Source organism: Nerophis ophidion, linkage group LG11, assembly GCF_033978795.1.
Source record: "Nerophis ophidion isolate RoL-2023_Sa linkage group LG11, RoL_Noph_v1.0, whole genome shotgun sequence".
Lineage (NCBI taxonomy): Eukaryota > Metazoa > Chordata > Actinopteri > Syngnathiformes > Syngnathidae > Nerophis > Nerophis ophidion.
Window position 1 is genome coordinate 3397461 of NC_084621.1, and position 15007 is coordinate 3412467.

The window sequence follows — 15007 nt, forward strand, 5'->3', positions numbered from 1 at the left end:
GGACATCTCTGTGCTGCTGATCCGCCTCCGCTTGGGATGGTTTCCTGCTGGCTCCGCTGTGAACGGGACTCTCGCTGCTGTGTTGGATCCGCTTTGGACTGGACTCTTGCGACTGTGTTGGATCCATTATGGATTGAACTTTCACAGTATCATGTTAGACCCGCTCGACATCCATTGCTTTCCTCCTCTCCAAGGTTCTCATAGTCATCATTGTCACCGACGTCCCACTGGGTGTGAGTTTTCCTTGCCCTTATGTGGGCCTACCGAGGATGTCTTGGTGGTTTGTGCAGCCCTTTGAGACACTAGTGATTTAGGGCTATATAAGTAAACATTGATTGATTGATTGATTGATTTATTCCTGTCACATCTATGGATCATGTTTTGTTTTGTTATGTTTTTGATTTTGGACAATCAGTTACGTTTTGCACTTCCTGGTTTTGTTTGTTTCCATGCCAACCTCACTAGTTTTCACCTGTCACGTCCTTGTTCTCAGCCTCACCTGTTTTCACTAATCATCACAGCTATTTAAGTCACTCTTTTTCTTGTCTTCGTCCTGGGATCCTCACACACTCACACGCACCCTATCCATGCTGTTCAAACTTTCACGTCTTCGTCCACAGTTCCATGCCGTGTAAGTTTATGTACTCTTTTGTTTCATGTCTTTAGTCTTGCCATCGTGCTGTTTAAGTTTATTGTTAAATTGTCTTTCATGCCAACGAGCAGGTGTTTTTGTTTCACGTTTGTACTGTTTAGCCAAGTTTCTTCCTCCATTGTGAGCGCTTTTTGTTGTTTATTTGTTTATTACATAAACCATGTACTTACATTCATGCCTGACTCGTCCCACATCATCCTTGCATCGAGGAAGCGCAAACATCCACAGCCCAAGCCTGACAATTCCTAACCCTTTTCTTTTACATAACAGTTGTTAAAACTTTTGTTCACTTCCTGTTCTAATTTTATTCACAATATACTCCAGAAGTAATCACAATATAAATAAATAAATAATAATTGGTGAATTTAGTTGTATTTCATATGATGAGATAAGTAAGATTATCTTGAGAATGAATGAATGGATTAAATACATTCAGAATGTTCATCATGGTTCTTCTTCTTTGTACTTTGTAAACACTTTAAGTTTGAGGAGTTTCTTGAAGTGGATCATATTAGTACATTGTTTGATTGCTTTGCTTCATCCATTCCATAATTTAATTCCACATACAGATATACTGAAGGTCTTAAGTGTTGTACGTGCGTACGAACGTTTGAAATTACATTTTTCTCTAAGATTATATTTCTCCTCTTTTTTGAGAAAAAATGTTGTATATTCTTGGGTAGCAGGTTATAGTTTGCCTTGTGTATAATTTTAGCTGTTTGCAAATTCACTATGTCGTGGAATTTCACTATTTTTGATTCAATAAATATAGGTATCCTATCTAAACTGTTAACAAAAAAGTGCAAAGTAAATTCAGCTTTAGTCATAATTTTGTGCTTGACAAAATTAACGCCAGACTACTTCCGTTTGTTTGATATTGGCATTACTGTCACAGGTGGTGGAAACGTGTATTACATAAAAAATTGGGGGACGGCCATCTGGGAGGCGCATACGGCCAAAACACTGAATTATCCTATATTGTAACAACACGTATAAGTAAGAAAATACAAAATTAATCATAGGTCCATTTTCATAATAACAGTGGTTAAAGGCCTACTGAAAGCCACTACTAGCGACCACGCAGTCTGATAGTTTATATATCAATGATGAAATATTAACATTGCAACACATGCCAATACGGCCGCTTTAGTTTACTAAATTGCAATTTTAAATTTCGCGCGAAGTATCCTGTTGAAAACGTTGCGATATGACGACGCGTGCGTTTGACGTCACCGGTTGTAGCGGACATTTTTTTCCCAGCCCGATCCAAGCTATAAGTAGTCTGCTTTAATCGCATAACTACACAGTATTCTGGACATCTGTGTTGCTGAATCTTTTGCAATTTGTTCAATTAATAATGGAGAAGTCAAAGAAGAAAGATGTAGTTGGGAAGCGGTGTATTGCAGCTGCCTTTAGCAACACAAACACAGCCGGTGTTTCCTTGTTTAAAATTCCCGAAGGTGAAGCTTAACTATGGAACAGAGCGGTCAAGCGAACATGGATCCCAACCACATGTCAACCGGCAGGTTTCGGTGAGAAAATTGTGGTAATAAGTCGTCTCTTACCGTAGACATGAGCGGAGCTTGCGTCGTCCTGCATCTGCGTGGCTTCCCTCAGAGACACTGGCGGTCACCACACCCGTGGCCACACCCCTCTGACTTTCAGGTACCATATAATCTCACTAAAACACTCGTAACACAATAAGCAGATAAGGGATTTTCCAGAATTATCCTAGTAAATGTGTCTAATAACATCTGAATCGCTCCCACTGCCGCTCGCCTTTTTTAAATTTAATTTTTTAGTCCTTCACTCTCACTTTCCTCATCCACGAATCTTTCATCCTCGCTCAAATTAATGGGGAAATGTTTGTTTTCACTGTCCGAATCGCTCTCGCTGCTGGTGGCCATGATTGTAAACAATGTGAGGATGCGAGGAGCCCTACAACCCGTGACGTCACGCGCACATCGTCTGCTACTTCCGGTACAGGCAAGGCTTTTTTATTAGCGACCAAAAGTTGCAAACTTTGTGGTCGATGTTCTCTACTAAATCCTTTCAGCAAAAATATGGCAATATCGCGAATGATGAAGTATGACACATAGAATGGACCTGCTATCCCCGTTTAAATAAGAAAATCTCATTTCAGTAGGCCTTTAACATTTCTTACATTTGTTTAACAGTTACGGATATTAAATTGGATGTACAGCAACAGCGATTATATGAATTTGACTACTCACAGCATTTACTGTATAATTTAAGACAATGTGTGTCAAATCTTACTGTTTCGTCAGAAAGCGCGTGAGGGCCGTGGGCCTCCTCATGAACAGAACCACCTGTCTGTTCAGGTAGACAAAGAACGCTCCGAGGAAGCCGCATGAGATTCTAAAAAAGAAGAGCAGGACACACTCGGTTACATTTTCGGGTCTTTACTACACAGAGAACTTACCCTATTACTGCAAATGCTGGCAGCTCTTGCAGGTCAAAGGGGAAATCCATGCGGAAGTTGGTTTTGAAGAGAGCAGTGATTGTGACTGTCGGGAACGAAGAAAGAATCGGGTGGTTTGATATTTTAAGCATCTTAACAGTTGAAAATAGGGGGGCCAATGTGCAAGGTATGGGGACTGGTTCGATATGAGAGGCTGTCAGTGGCGGGCCGTGCATGTCTCACCTAGGCCTTCAGTGATATCCTACTTAGTCCGACTTCACCTCTCAAAATATCGTGATTTATGTCACTCACCACATGGACACGGCTGGAGATTCTATACAGAAACCCACTTGCACACTATTGTGCATTGAAATCCCTCAAGAGTGTACAAGCATACTTGCCAACCCTCCTGATTTTCCCTGGAGACTCCGGAATTTCAGTGATCCTCCTGAAAATCAACCATTCTCCCGAATTTCTCCCGATATCAAGTGCATGCTTTAAAAGCACTGCCTTTAGCATCCTCTACAACAGGGGTGCCCATTACGTCGATCGCGAGCTACCAGTCGACCGCGGGGGGTGTGTCAGTCGATCTCCAGCCAGGCTTTTAAAAAAAATAGACCTAAAAATGAGTGATCATCAATCTTCACCAAGACGTCACTTAAATGACATTCACGGTACCGGAGGGTCTTGTGAGATGACGCTGGCTGCTGCAAGATCATTATTATGAAAATATGACCGAGAGGAAGGCGAGAAACACTTTTTATTTCAACAGACTCTCGCGCCGTACCTTCCGTCAAAACTCTAAAGGCCGACTGCACATTTCCTATCTTCACAATAAAAGCCCTGCTTCATGCTGCCTGCGCTAACTAAATACAGAGTCTCGGAAAACTGGCGTGCACAAGCCATCCCTCAGAAAGCTGGCGTGCACATCACTTGTGCACGCCAGCTTTCCGAGACTCTTATTTTGTTAGCGCAGGCAGCATGAAGCAGGGCTTTTATTGTGAAGATAGGAAATGTGCAGTCGGCCTTTAGAGTTTTGACGGAAGTCTGTTGAAATAAAAAGTGTTTCTCGCCTTCCTCTCTGTCATTTTTTCATAATAATGAACTGGCAGCAGCCAGCGTCATCTCACAAGACCCTCGGGTGCCGTGAATGTCAATCAAGCAAGCTACGGAATTTGCCGCCAATGTTTTTCTTGTAAAGTGTATGGAAGCTGGATGAATTAGATGCCAAAAACCAACCACTTTCATGTGGTATTGTACAGAAAGGACAACTTTTTTTCTCCTCCATTTGAAAATGTGGGCGTTATCATCATTACTGTCTGATTCCAATCAATGCAAGTCATCAGAATCAGGTAATACACCAACTTATATTCTTGTCTTTGTGAAAGAAAGACATCTATATGTGTTACACATGCTTGTATTATCATTAAACACATTTAACTTGTTTACAAAAATGTCTCTTTCATAAATAAATAAATATAAATGATATATATAAATGAGGTAGATCCCCTCGAGTTGGTCAATTGAAAAGTAGCTCGCCTGCAGAAAAAGTGTGGGCACCCCTGCTCTACAACCTGTCGTCATGTTTGCTATTCCTCCATACAAACAGTGTACCGGCCCAGTCACATGATATATGCGGCTTTTACACACATACTTGGTCAACAGCCATACAGGTCACACTGAGGGTGGCCGTATAAACAACTTTAACACTGTTACAAACATGCGCCACACTGTGAACCCACAACAAACAAGAATGACAAACACATTTCGGGAGAACATCCACACCGTAACACAACATAAACCCAACAGATCAAATACCCAAAACCCTAGCAGCACTAACTCTTCCGGGACGCTACAATATACATCCGCCGCTACGACCAATTCAGAGGTCTCAATGTTGGCAAGTATGTGTACAAGACGAGAAAGATACCTGTGACCAGGTTTTGAAACGAGTCCATTCTTTCTCGATCAGTGCAAGGCACAGAGTCATAGAATAAGGTGGTTCACAGAGTCCACTGGTCCAAAACCAAACTGGCTCGCATTTTCCCTGGACTTGATCCAATTTGCGATAAGTGTCATAACGAGGTAGACAATCTGCCCTGCCCCGTGCCAGTTTTGGAAAATCTGTGTTTCTTTCACTCTTAGCTGTAAATTCAGTCCATATTAGACCCTCTCCCAAGTGGTACCTCCAAAGTTTTCATTGCCAATCTATATTGCCGATTTTGGGGCTTTTCTTAGCTTGATTGCAAGGAGGGTCGTCCTGAGGAGTTGGAAGACCCCCCCCCCCCCCTCCCCCTTCTCACTCAACGTGGATAAGACATACTCTGTCCTTTATGAGGATGGAAAAGATAAGGCAGTGTCTTCGGGGCTTTGATGCAAAAATCACCAAAATATGGCATTCATTTCAGGAACATGTTCAACTTAAAATTCTCAGTTTACTTGCTAAACATTATATACGTTCCAAGGTATAGTAGCGGCGCACACATATTTAATTCACTTGTATTATTACCTAGTAGGTTTTTTTGGGGAGGGGGGGGGGGGGTAAATTTGGGTTTTCCTTTTGTGTGTCTATGTTTGTCTACATGTATGCGTATCCTTGATTTTGAACTATAAACAAAACTAGTACAATGGCATAAATACAAAAACGTACCCGGCATGGAACTATGGACGAGGGCATGAAGGAGGTGCAGCATGGGTAGCGTGTGTGTGAGTGGGAAAATCAATGAGTTGTCATGGTAACAAAAACAAACCAGGAAGTGTCCAGAAAACAAAACAAAACATGATCAAACATAAAACCAGATTTACAGGCGTGACACAGGGAAATTCAATTAAAATATACTTTTATCTTTCATTATGATCATGATTTCTGGTTCTGTTAGGCCAGCAGAGAAGGCCTTGCTGGCTCTGACGGCCCACCACCGCTGGGGGATGGATTCTACAACGTGGAATGTACAGATTTTCAGCTTCAATTTCAGCAGTTTTACTAAAAACAGGTTGAACAAAAGTGTGAAGCCTCTCATGATCCAAAGCATATCGCATCATGTGCAATTTTTGTTGAAATGCTGAAAATCTACACACATCTTTATACCTGTGGAAGTACGTTAATCCATTTATGCAGGAGAAAAGGGGTGTGGGGAAGAAGAAGGACTATGCTGTCACAAGCGGCTATTTTCTATAAAATGCAAGCACTGCAATATTTTCTGTGTGTGTGTGCGTGTGTGTGTGTGTGTGAGTGTGAGTGCATGTGTCTCACCAGCATCCTTGTTCCAAACCGAGAGCACCCTGAATATGAAGGCGCTGAACGTGGCGGCGAAATATCCCCGCCAGTAATTCCTCACTGCAAAGTAGGTAGACGTGACCTCAATACTGAACAACACCCCTGGTGGCAGCGGAGGAGAGAGGGATGTAAGAAGAAGGGAATAAAAAAGAAAAAAAAAGAAGAGAGGGGGATTAGAGAGGATGTGAAGAAGTGGTCAACGAGGGAGACGAGGCGAGGGAGAGGGAGATGAATTCAAATATGCTGAGAGAGACTAAAACACTTAAAGTTGAGGGTGTAATCATACACAAGAGGAGGGATACGAAACACATGAGTGCTCGCTCTCTTACACACACACACACACACACACACACACACACACACACACACACACACACGCATACACACACACACACACACACACACACACACATTTGAGTGACTTCTATCCGTCTTAGTTGACTGAACGCTCACAAACATACTTAAATTATTTCAGGAGTTAGATATGAATTTTCTTCTCAAATAAATTACCCGGTGTGTCGTACATTTGATCCATGAATCTGGTAAACATCATTTCCACAAAATATACTGTCCGGCATCTGTAAAGCTAATGTGTGCAATGGAGCTTCAGCAGAAATGTATTTAAGTATCGAAAGCTGCAGAACTAATACAAATATTTAGGGATTTGGGGTTGCTCGGTCCAACCGGTAGGAGGCCACGGGGAAGACCCAGGACACGTTGGGAAGACTATGTCTCCCGGCTGGCCTGGGAACGCATCGTGATCCCCCGGGAGGAGCTGGACGAAGTGGCTGGGGAGAGGGAAGTCTGGACTTCCCTGCTTAGGCTGCTGCCCCCGCGACCCGACCTCGGATAAGCGGAAGAAGATGGAAGGATGGAATAAATAAATATATATTTAATACAAAATTATGTATATATATATATATATATATATATATATTAGGGGTGGGCAAATTAATGCGTTAATTACGAGTTAACTCATCAATCTATTAACGCCGACAATTATTTTATCGCACATTTGCGTATGTTGTTTACATGCTTTTATTTTGTTAACGCCTTTTCTTAACAAGATGGCATCGCCCGGCGTGGAGGGGCTCTTGGTAAAGATGGAACATTTGGCAAAAATACCGGACAATTCTGCAAATGTCCTGGCTGGCTTACAGCGTGGTCACTCCGGGATCACTTACGACCGCCAGACAATTCTGGATGTGGATAGATCGGGCCGTTTTGGACTGAATGAGGCGTGCTTGCTAGAGCGGCTAGCTAGCATGGGAATACTTTGCCGGCTACATCCAGCGGCCTGTGAAGCAGCGGAGTATATGTGTTGTCTGTCTATTTATGAATAATGCAGACCAGGAGTGTTGGCTGAGTTCTTAACGTTTACTTTCAGAGCGTGCATATCACAACATACAAGATGCCGTCATGGCGACACAACCTATACCGGGCTACCGCGCATGCTCCTCACTCCTGTTGCATGCTGCCTAGGGTAGTTCTTTTTTTTCCCAGGCTCATAACATCACAATATAGTACCATGTATATGATGCCTTCAGTTTATCAAAGCACCAAGCAAACAATCGGAAAATTCCCATCATATCAATTCCTAGATATGGTCATAATTATTTTAAGTGCACTACGCAGAATAAACACAACATTATTAATATTGCTACTGCGGATAATTTGATCCAAAATTCCCTAAAACAGCCCACTACCTATAATATAGTTTTTTTAAACATAAGATCCCTGATAAAAAAATGTTTCTGCTGTTACCTCAGAAATTGCCTGTTCAGATGTTATGATTGTGGCTCAGAGATTTGTATGTAGATTATATTTATTTTCCATAACAAACAGGATAACTTAAATACCCTGGCAGTGGCAATAAGCTTAAATGTTTGTATTTACATTTTTTGAGTTGATTTTCATAAAATATGCTATTTAACTGCTACTGTTTAACAAGGACTGATTTAAATTGTGTTTGCACAACAAATGTTTTGGCGCTTTTGTTCATGTGGGAGAATATTCCAATAAAGGTGCACTACACACTACTTTTGAATTCATTATTGGGCTTTGTGTATACAATGTAGTTAATCGCGATTAATCAGAGAAAAAGTGCGATTAACTTCGATTAAAAATTTTAATTGTTGCCCAGCCCTAATATATATATATATATTAGAGATGCGCGGTTTGCGGTCTCATCCGCGTAGTCCACGGATAAACCGCGGGTCGGGCGGTTGACATGACGAAAAAATTGATTTTAATTAGATTCGGGCGGGTGGCGGTTGAACCATCCGGAAATATTTGATATACATGGTTCTGAGATCGGTATCTTTTGCCATTCAAAGAGCCATTTAAGACCCGTGTCATAAGACGAAGAAGACAATAGGAGACGCAATTATTCTCTTGAATGACTGCCGGCAGTCACCCAGATAATTAGTATTAGGGCGTGCTATGAAGCCATTGGCTTTGTCGCCTTCTACAAGATGTACGATCTACTTGTTAGTCCAGCATCATGTTGTGTGTGGCTTCCTCAGCAACATGCACACGACTGCAAGGCATACTGGGTGACACAGAGTACACTAATGGTTGTGATATAAACAATTTTAACACTCTTAGTAATATGCGCCACGCTGTGAAGCCACACCAATTAAGAACGACAAACACATTTTGGGAGAACATCCTCACAGTAACACAACATAAACACAACACAACAAATACCCAGAATCCTTTGTATTCATGACACACCCTGACTATTTTATAGACCCCGCTAGCAGCAAACCCCCTCCGTGCGTCGGTAAGGTGGCCGGGGTTGGGGGCGCGGGTGTGTAAAATATATTCAGGAAATGTCACGGATACAAAGGACTCTGGGTATTTGTTGTGTTGCGTTCATGTTGTGTTACTGTGAGGATGTTCTCCCGAAATGTGCTTGTCAATCTTGTATTGTGTGGCTTCACAGCGTGGCGCATATTAGTAAGTGTTAAAGTTGTTTATATCATAACCATCAGTGTACTCTGTGTCACCCAGTATGTCTTTCAATCTTGTACACAACATGTTGCCCGACCAACAAGCGGTTCGTACATGTTGTTGTAGGTGTCTAAGGCAATGTCTTCACAGCACGCCCATATTTTTGTCATCAGGATGAACGCTATTGATTTCTGCGGGCGGTTGGCGGGCGGTACGGTCCTGATAAAAAGTTGGTTCGGTTGGACGGCGGGTGGATGACGACTTTAGTGATGCGGTCGCGGATGATATAATTGCCTATCCGCGCATCTCTAATATATATATATATATATATATATATATATATATATTTTTTTTTTTTTTGTATAAGTAAGTGGCTAATGGCCTTAGAGGTCAATTATATAGTGAAATATTGTTTCCTCATGATTCAAACGGTAGTTATATGGTCTATAATCTTAAATAAATCCGTATTTTTTCATGTAGATTGAAGGGGTTATTAGCTGTTGTCATTGTTACAATGTCAATAAGATAACAAATGTTGAAAAAAACCTCAACAATAAACTTGATGTGAAAAAGATAAGATATTCAAAAAGCAACGGAGACAAGAAAATGTGAAATTGGGCATTAAAGCTGAGTGATAATGATGAGTTGTTTAATTACTGTTTATACAGTAGAGCTTTAGAAAGTGAGCCAAGCAGCTAACAAGGTCATTAATATATTTTATTGTTGTGTTATGACGGCACCAAGTTCTAGAGGGATTTAAGTGCTTTCCAACATTCACTTTTGCCGGTGCAATTAGAAGGCATGTGACGAACACGTAAACATCGTAAACGCTCCAATTAACACGTCTGTTCAATAAGGTGTGTGCCGCCTGTAAATGTCGGCTGCACAAAGTCTCTAAAGTGGGTCAATAAACATTAGCACCAGTGGCTATGATGTAGCTGCGTTTGAAAATCATTATTTAACTCTTTCAGCACTTTGAAATGTTGCTACTCAGCTGTTGGTGGATTTCCTTTGTTATAGCCTAGAGCTAATTATAAACCGAAGTTCAGAATCTCACAAAATAAGAAATATTGTCCAAAAGTTAAATTGTAATCAATTGGTTTGTGTTCTACTCAGCGACTAGACTGCGACAAACTTCCTGACATTTAATGAATCACTGAAATCAAATCCTTTTTGTACAATTTAAAAATGTTTTGCAATGCACATCCCCCTGAAAGCCGAGGTTCTCTGCGGTCCACATTTGTGGACATACATGCATGACAGGGCTATTTTTTTACACCGGCAAAAATATATACAATTTTTTAAAGTCCTTAGGAGTAGTGGTCACCAGCACCAAGTTGGTGGTTTCAAAAATAGCTGCAAAGAAATGTGTTTGAAATTACAGGCAATTACATTTTTGTCTTCCAGGTATTTTATTTTGAAACTATCCCTACTTCCGGCGATGGGTCACAGTATCGCACTTGATCGAGCCTCCTCCATCAATAGCAAAATCGCGAGCAAAATGAGTTTCAAGGAAACAAGGACAGGATGTGATTCTCAACTATTTTCTGTAACGTCCCCCTGCAGGAAGAAGAAAAATTGCGCCCCACCCCACCGCAACTAGAAATAATATAATTTTTCCGTATATTTGTACACCTCTGCATAACTTTGAATTTTTATTAAAATTAAATAAAACACAATATAGATTAATTTACAACAAAGAATATATTTATTAGCATTGTGTTTTAGTTTTTAACATAAAAGATTTAAAAGCGCATCAGTTTGCCTGAAAAGAAATACGTAACCCTTATTTAAAGTATAACAGTTTTTGGACCGACTTGAGACATTTACCGTATTTTTCGGTATAAGGCGCACTTAAAATCCTTTTCTCAAAACTCGACAGTGCGCCTTATAACCCGGTGCGCCTAATGTACGGAATAATTATGGTTGTGCTTACCGGCCTCGAAGCGATTTTATTTGGTACATGGTGTGATGATAAATGTGACCAGCAGATGGCAGTCACACATAAGAAATAGGTGTAGACTGCACAATGATGGCAACATGACTCTAGTAAACAACACCAATATTTTATATGTTCCATTGAAAATATAGAACACTACACACGGCGCTCAAAAATCTATCAAAATGTTTTAGTAGGACTTTCGTAAGCTTTGAAGCCGCACCGCTTGATAGGTGGTCGGCTCATTAAACACTTCATTGTATTATAATTATTAAGGTGTGTGTATAAGGTAAGACATTATCTGATGTTTTGTTTTGCAATATTATGCAAAAGCAACTTTTATTACCTTCTGGTACCTGCTGATCTGCATTTGGGATCTGCATAAATCCTGAAAAATTGCGCAAGTCCGCCTTTGTAGTCCGTGAGGCACTGAAGTTGATATGCTCCTTCTTTTTCTCTTTCTTCTTGTTATGGGACATTCATCTTCCGCTGTTGCCATTTTTAATATAAAGTAGTGTAAAGTTCTTACTTATATTTGTCAGTAAACTCGCAATGAAAGTGCTAAAACATACCGGTGTAGTGAGTTTACATTATTCACCCAAGGGACTTTAGTTATTAGAGAGTTCCGGTTGGACGTTTTTTGTTGTTTCTGGATGAGCAGATGCTGCTCTGTTATTGATTTAAGTAAAGTCTGAATGTCAATAAAACAGTTAGCTCCATCTTTTGACACTTCTTCCACTCTCGTCCTTGCACGCTACACCGCTACAATACAACAAAGATGACGGGGAGGATGACGCATCGGGAAGCAACTGTCAGAAATCGGCTTAAAGATGATCTGTAAAACATAGTCTTTGCAACATTTTGACCAAAGAACCACCATTCCATGTTATGTAGACCACAAGGAAATGTTTTCCATTTAAAAAAAAAAAAAAGACTCCTTTGATGCGCCCTATATTGCGATGCGCCTTATATATGAAAAAAGATCGACAATAGACCATTCATCGGCAGTGCGCCTTAGAATACGCTGCGCCCCATGATCCGGAAAATAAGGTACATACCAATTAATATACTGTTACATATATTGATGTTGTAGGAGGCTGGAATATACAGTTGGGCAAAAAAGTATTTAGTCAGCCAGCGATTGTGCAAGTTCTCCCACTTCAAATGATGACAGAGGTCTGTCATTTTCATCATAGGTACACTTCAACTGTGAGAGACAGAATGTGAAATCCAGGAATTCACATTGTAGGAATTTTAAATAATTTATTTGTAAATTATGGTGGAAAATAAGTATTTGGTCAACCATTCAAAGCTCTCACTGATGGAAGGAGGTTTTGGCTCAAAATCTCACGATACATGGCCCCATTCATTCTTTCCTTAACACGGATCAATCGTCCTGTCCCCTTAGCAGAAAAACAGCCCAAAAGCATGATGTTTCCACCTCCATGCTCCACAGTAGGCATGGTGTTCTTGGGATGCAACTCAGTGTTCTTCTTCCTCCAAACACGAGGAGTTGAGTTTATACCAAAAAGTTCTATTTTGGTTTCATCTGACCCCATGACATTCTCCCAATCCTCTGCTGTATCATCCATGTGCTCTCTTGCAAACTTTAGACGGGCCTGGACATGCACTGGCCTAAGCAGGGGGACACGTCTGGCACTGCAGGATTTGATTCCCTGTCGGCGTAGTGTGTTACTGATGGTAACCTTTGTTACTTTGGTCCCAGCTCTCTGCAGGTCGTTCACCAGGGATTTTTGCACACCGTTCTCATGATCATTTTGTCCCCACGTGATGAGATCTTGCGTGGGGCCCCAGATCGAGGGAGTTTATCAGTGGTCTTGTATGTCTTCCATTTTCTGATAATTTCTCCCACAGTTGATTTTGTCACACCAAGCTGCTTGCCTATTGTAGATTCACTCTTCCCAGTCTGGTGCAGGTCTACAATTCTTTTCCTGGTGTCCTTTGACAGCTCTCTGGTCTTGGCCATAGTGGAGTTTGGAGTCTGACTGTTTGAGGCTGTGGACAGGTGTCTTTTATACAGATAACGCGTTCAAACAAGTGCCATTAATACAAGTAACAAGTGGAGGACAGAAGAGCTTCTTAAAGAAGAAGTTACAGGTCTGTGAGAGCCAGAGATCTTCCTTGTTTGAAGTGACCAAATACTTATTTTCCACCATAATTTACAAATAAATTCTTTAAAATTCCTGGATTTTTTTTCCACATTCTGTCTCTCACAGTTGAAGTGTACGTATGATGAAAATGACAGACCTCCGTCATCATTTTAAGTGGGAGAACTTGCACAATCGCTGGCTGACTAAATGCTTTTTCGCCCCACTGTAATTTCACACCGGGCACATTGCAGTCCGAAATGCAGCGTTCACCTGGCAACCTCCAAACCCAGACTGGTCCATCAGATTGCCAGAAGGAAAAGCGTGATTCATCCCTCCAGAAAAGGCGTCTCCACTGCTCTAGAGTCCAGTGGCGACGTGCTTCACACCACTGCATCCCACGCTTTGCATTGGACTTTGTGTTGTCTGGCTTAGATGCAGCTCCCCGGCCATGGAAACCCATTCCATGAAACTCTCTGCGTACTGTACGTGGGCTAATTGGAAGGTCACATGAACTTTGGAGCTCTGTCGCAACTGACTGTGCAGAAAGTCTTTGCACTATGTGCTTCAGCATCCGCTGACCCCTCTCTGTCAGTTTACCTACACTTTGTGGCTGAGTTGCTGTTGTTCCCAAACGCTTCCATTTTCTTATAATAAAGTTGACTTTGGAATATTTAGGAGCAAGGGAATTTCACGACTGGATTTGTTGCACTGGTGGCATCCTATGACAGTTCCACACTGGAATTCTCTGAAAGCGGCCCATTCTTCCACAAATGTTTGTAGAAACAGTCTCCGTGCCGCATAATTACACAGTATTCTGGACATCTGTGTTGCTGAATCTCCTGCAATTTGTTCAATTAATAATGGAGACGTCAAAGAAGAAAGATGTAGGTGGGAAGCGGTGTATTGCAGCTGCCTTTAGCAACACACCTACTGTGAAGCATGGGGGTGGAAACATCATGCTTTGGGGCTGTTTTTCTGCTAAGGGGACAGGACGATTGATCCGTGTTAAGGAAAGAATGAATGGGGCCATGTATCGTGAGATTTTGAGCCAAAACCTCCTTCCATCAGTGAGAGCTTTGAATGCTTGACCAAATACTTATTTTCCACCATTATTTACAAATAAATTCTTTAAATTTCCTGGATTTTTTTTCCACATTCTGTCTCTCACAGTTGAAGTGTACCTATGATGAAAATCACAGACCTCTGTCATCATTTGAAGTGGGAGAACTTGCACAATCGCTGGCTGATTGATACTAAAACGGCCTTCTTTCATCTCCGTAATATCGCTAAAATTCGCTCCATTCTGTCCACTAAAGACGCTGAGATCATTATCCATGCGTTTGTTACGTCTCGTCTCGATTACTGTAACGTATTATTTTCGGGTCTCCCCATGTCTAGCATTAAAAGATTACAGTTGGTACAAAATGCGGCTGCTAGACTTTTGACAAGAACAAGAAAGTTTGATCATATTACGCCTGTACTGTATATACCTTTATATACATATATACATACATATATACCTATACTGGCTCACCTGCACTGGCTTCCTGTGCACTTAAGATGTGACTTTAAGGTTTTACTACTTACGTATAAAATACTACACGGTCTAGCTCCATCCTATCTTGCCGATTGTATTGTACCGTATGTCCCG

At 41.3% G+C, this 15007-nt stretch overlaps 1 protein-coding gene across 5 annotated transcripts in view; it reads right to left on the minus strand.

Annotated features, from left to right (window-relative positions):
- LOC133561559 (chloride channel protein 1-like) overlaps window positions 1–15007 on the minus strand; it is a 115713-nt gene that overhangs the window by 21203 nt on the left and 79503 nt on the right. For all 5 annotated transcript variants that reach the window (XM_061914922.1, XM_061914920.1, XM_061914918.1 and 2 more), the window contains exons 8-10: window positions 6328–6453; window positions 3096–3180; window positions 2930–3031 (exon numbers count right to left, since the gene is read on the minus strand). In XM_061914922.1, coding sequence (XP_061770906.1) covers window positions 2930–3031; window positions 3096–3180; window positions 6328–6453 — 313 coding nt within the window. The remainder of the gene's footprint in view (window positions 1–2929; window positions 3032–3095; window positions 3181–6327; window positions 6454–15007) is intronic.